The sequence below is a fragment of the Helobdella robusta genome (assembly GCF_000326865.2).
Source record: "Helobdella robusta unplaced genomic scaffold HELROscaffold_111, whole genome shotgun sequence".
In the NCBI taxonomy this organism is placed as follows: domain Eukaryota; kingdom Metazoa; phylum Annelida; class Clitellata; order Rhynchobdellida; family Glossiphoniidae; genus Helobdella; species Helobdella robusta.
The window spans coordinates 164801-168841 of NW_008703624.1; the positions used below are offsets into that span (position 1 = coordinate 164801).

At 34.2% G+C, this 4041-nt stretch overlaps 1 protein-coding gene across 1 annotated transcript; it reads left to right on the top strand.

Moving 5' to 3' along the window:
• Window positions 1-1765: 1765 nt before the first annotated feature.
• On the top strand, window positions 1766-3680 carry HELRODRAFT_183579 (hypothetical protein; the record flags this gene model as incomplete). The annotated part of the gene is made up of 2 exons (XM_009013169.1): window positions 1766-2653; window positions 3132-3680. The coding sequence occupies 2 exons, from the start codon at window positions 1766-1768 to the stop codon at window positions 3678-3680; spliced, it is 1437 nt and encodes a 478-aa protein (XP_009011417.1).
• Between the last annotated feature and the right edge of the window lie 361 nt (window positions 3681-4041).

Sequence of the window (4041 nt, forward strand, 5' to 3'; positions counted from 1 at the left end):
TATTTTGATTTAATAAACTAAACGTTCACCAAAAAACTTTAGTGAGAAAAATCGAAAAAACGAACTACAAACATATTAACGCCAAACATTCGGTAAAATTTATAGAATATTGTAAAAATTATGGTCTATTACCAACATTTACACACACATGTATATATATATATATATATATATATATATATATATATATATACATATATCCAACATCACAAGCACGCCCAATGACAACCACAACGATCTTATTATACTTCATTTTATCATGTCTTCTATTTTCAATTAATTTTCAATATTTTTTCACAACAACCTAACTTAACCCTGCCCCTAACTTAACACACATCAACTTTACACACATATACATTACACACAAACAAACACAGACAAACACATCAACATAACAACACGATGAACTAATCATTTTCTTTTTCTTTTCTTTCATGTATATATATGTAAATCGTAGAAATAAACACTCACACTTTTACGCTATCGTACATTTTATGAATACTTTTGTTTTGATAATTCTTTCAAACAAACACACACTCACATACAACAAAACTGCATACTCACGCACACGAAACCGCACCCACATAACCCAATAACCTATCACATCACAAACATCTTAAACACACACACCCACACACGCAATAACTATATATATACATACTTTTTACCGTTACTTTTCAGTTCCGATGAAGGAGGATTCCGAAAATTTAACTGTTCCTTTTGAATATTACCGGTATTTTCTAAAATATTTGAAAAATTAATGTTCAATAGAATGTGTAGTTTTTTAATTGAATATAATGTGACTAATAAACACCAATACGGTTTTGTTCCGAAGTCCTCTACTGAGAAAGTCATTGCAGAGTTGCACTTGTCTCTTTTGGAAAACTTTGATAAAGGAAATTTCAGCATAGGTGTTTTTATCGACCTGAAAAAGGCTTTTGATGTGATTGACCATGAAATTCTGCTTCGAAAATTGTTTAAATATGGGTTTCGTGAAATTGTTCTTGGTTCAGATCTTACTTAAATGATCGTAGTCAGTATGTTTCTATTGACAATGTTGTGTCATCCCCTTTGAGGATTTTAACAGGTGTTCCTCAGGGTTCCATATTGGGACCTTTGTTGTTTATAATATTTGTGAACGATATCTTTTCTATATCCGATAGATGCACTGTGATGTTATTTGCTGACGATACCAGTATTTTTTTGTCAGGTAAGAGCCTGCTTGACTTATTCACGGAGATAAATAGCCAGCTTAGTGTGATTTATGATTGGTTTTTGTCCAATCGGCTGACTGTGAACATATCCAAGTCTTGTTATGTCATCTTTGGTCCCTCGATAAAAACGAACAAGGTGCCCCTGAGTGGCTTGGAGCTGATTATCCGTGCGGTTGGGATTCTGTTTAGAGTGAGAGGCAGGTTGAATGTCAAGTCAATGATCTTACTTTATTATTCTTTTTTTTTATCCACGTTTGTTATATGGAAATGTGTTTTGGGGATTCGCCAGTAAACATTGGATCAATAAAGTTTTAGTGATAAAAAACGTTTTATGCGAATAAAATTTTCTTCTATTATTATTAGTCTATTATTGTAATTTTTTGTTTGATTTTAGTCATGGTGGTCTTCGCAAGAACTTTTGTTACTTTTTTGATCTCCTGACTTTTTTTTGTCAAATAAATTGGAAGAAAACAAAAATAAATAAAAATAAAAAATCCACTTGTCTTGTGTCTTTTTTATATTATAACAAAGTTAAAACACAACTCAAAGAAATGGATTTGTTCACATTCGAACTTGTTCAACAATTTGAAGAACTTAAAGCAAAACTTGACCAGTGGCAGAACACAACAAAAAACGTAACGCAGCGTGGATCCGCGAATCCACTAAACTACAAAAATGCGCTAGGCCATGGAATGACAAGAAGAATGCCGCTTCTGCCGGATCCGCTAATACAGCTCCACCACTCAGGGGCTCAATTCAGATACAGACCACTACACCCCATTATCCCAGTCAACAACCACAACAAGAGCAACAATGCGAGAAGTAACACTAACAACAACACGAGAACCATACATCATCGAATTGACAACAAGAAGTTTCAACAAATAAAAGCAACCGCGAGACTCATCTACAAGAAAACACAACTCACCCACCACATAGACAACTGGAAAGAGAATAGGGCGAAAATCCTCAAAACAACCATTAACAATCTAAAAGACAACATCAACCCACCCAACAAAAACAACACATTCAACCAATCAATATCAATCATCCTTGACAACACATACGAGACTATCAAAAGCACTATCATCAACCATCTCAACAACAAACTATCCAACTACCACACCATTCACTACAAAAACATAGACCTAATAGACGACACAAAACCAATCAAGGATCACATCAGGTTCCTCCAGGGAAAAAAAAATTTTCATCACCACAAAAACAATATAGACAACATCATCAAAAACGAAATCGAAATTATCAAAACGGTCATCTTCAACAACAACAATAACAACAACGACGACAATACGAAAAACAACACAAATAATAAAAACTCCAACATCACAAGCACGACCAATGACAACCACAATCACAACAACAACATCAACAACATGATCAACAACAACAATGAGTACAATAATAATAACAATAATAATGTTAATAAAAAAATAACAATAATAACAATAATGATAAAAATAATAACAACATTAACAAACACAACAACAAACAAACTATCACCAACAATAATGATAACAACCTAACCCTGGATGCGGATGGCAACCAACCCTGCACATCCAACTCAAAACCCACAGACAACAACCAATCTGACGACAACTACAAAACATGCAGAAAACCAACAAGCCAAATCACAATACAACAACACACCAAAACTACAACAAGCGTAATAAACAAGCGATCGACTGACGAAACGGAACCAAACACAACACCTACAACTACGAACAACACCGACATGACACCTTACTCTGATCCATCAACCACCGACGTCGACCTCAACCTCAGCTCCCTCTTAGATACAGACGATGATAATTTACTCTATGAATTTGACATGAACTCCATCATCAACAACACCACACCATACCGCATGGAGATCAACAAAACATTTAATTTCAACAGCAACAATCTATCATCATCACTACAGCCCAACAGCAAACGAACAAAAAACGCCACCCTAAAAAAACATACGACGTTAAAGAAGAAGAAGACGAACAAACCATCTGCAACACCTTCATCAACGAAATTTTCACCAACTATAACGACCCAACAAACAGAAACACCTACAACAATAATGACACAACAAAATCAGATAACAACATCACCGATGATAATAGCAACAACAACAACAAAATCAACAATAACAACATTTACAATTACAATGACACAACAAAATCAGATAACAACATCACAAATGAGGTGATGAACAGCCAAGACACCAATAGTAGGAACAACAACAACAACGACCAGTACAACAACAACCACAACAACAACCACAACAACAATAATAACAACAACAACACTCACCGAGCCAAGAACAAAAACAACAATGACAAATTCATAATCGTTCGACCATGGAACGGACGACAACCACCAACCAACCAGTACCATCTATTTCAACATCAACTCGGAAGCATGATGATATGCTCAATCGTATTGAGGCTGTACTAATTTTTTACTCGTTCACATATGCGTGATAGAACAGAAAAGCTATTTTCGGTATTCCTATGCCATCTTCGGTGTTCAAATTGATATGTGGTGTATGTGCCCAGATGCTCAAATATATATATACTGTGCCTCTACTCTACTAAACATCCAACGCTAGAAAATCTGTAGATTTTATAAATAACTGCATTAATTATAGTTTTTTTTACCAGCAAATACACACACACACACACACACACACACACACACACACACACACACACACACACACACACACACATATATATATATATATATATATATATATATATATATATATATATATATATATATATATATATTATTAAGAAAAATCTTAATATAGCGT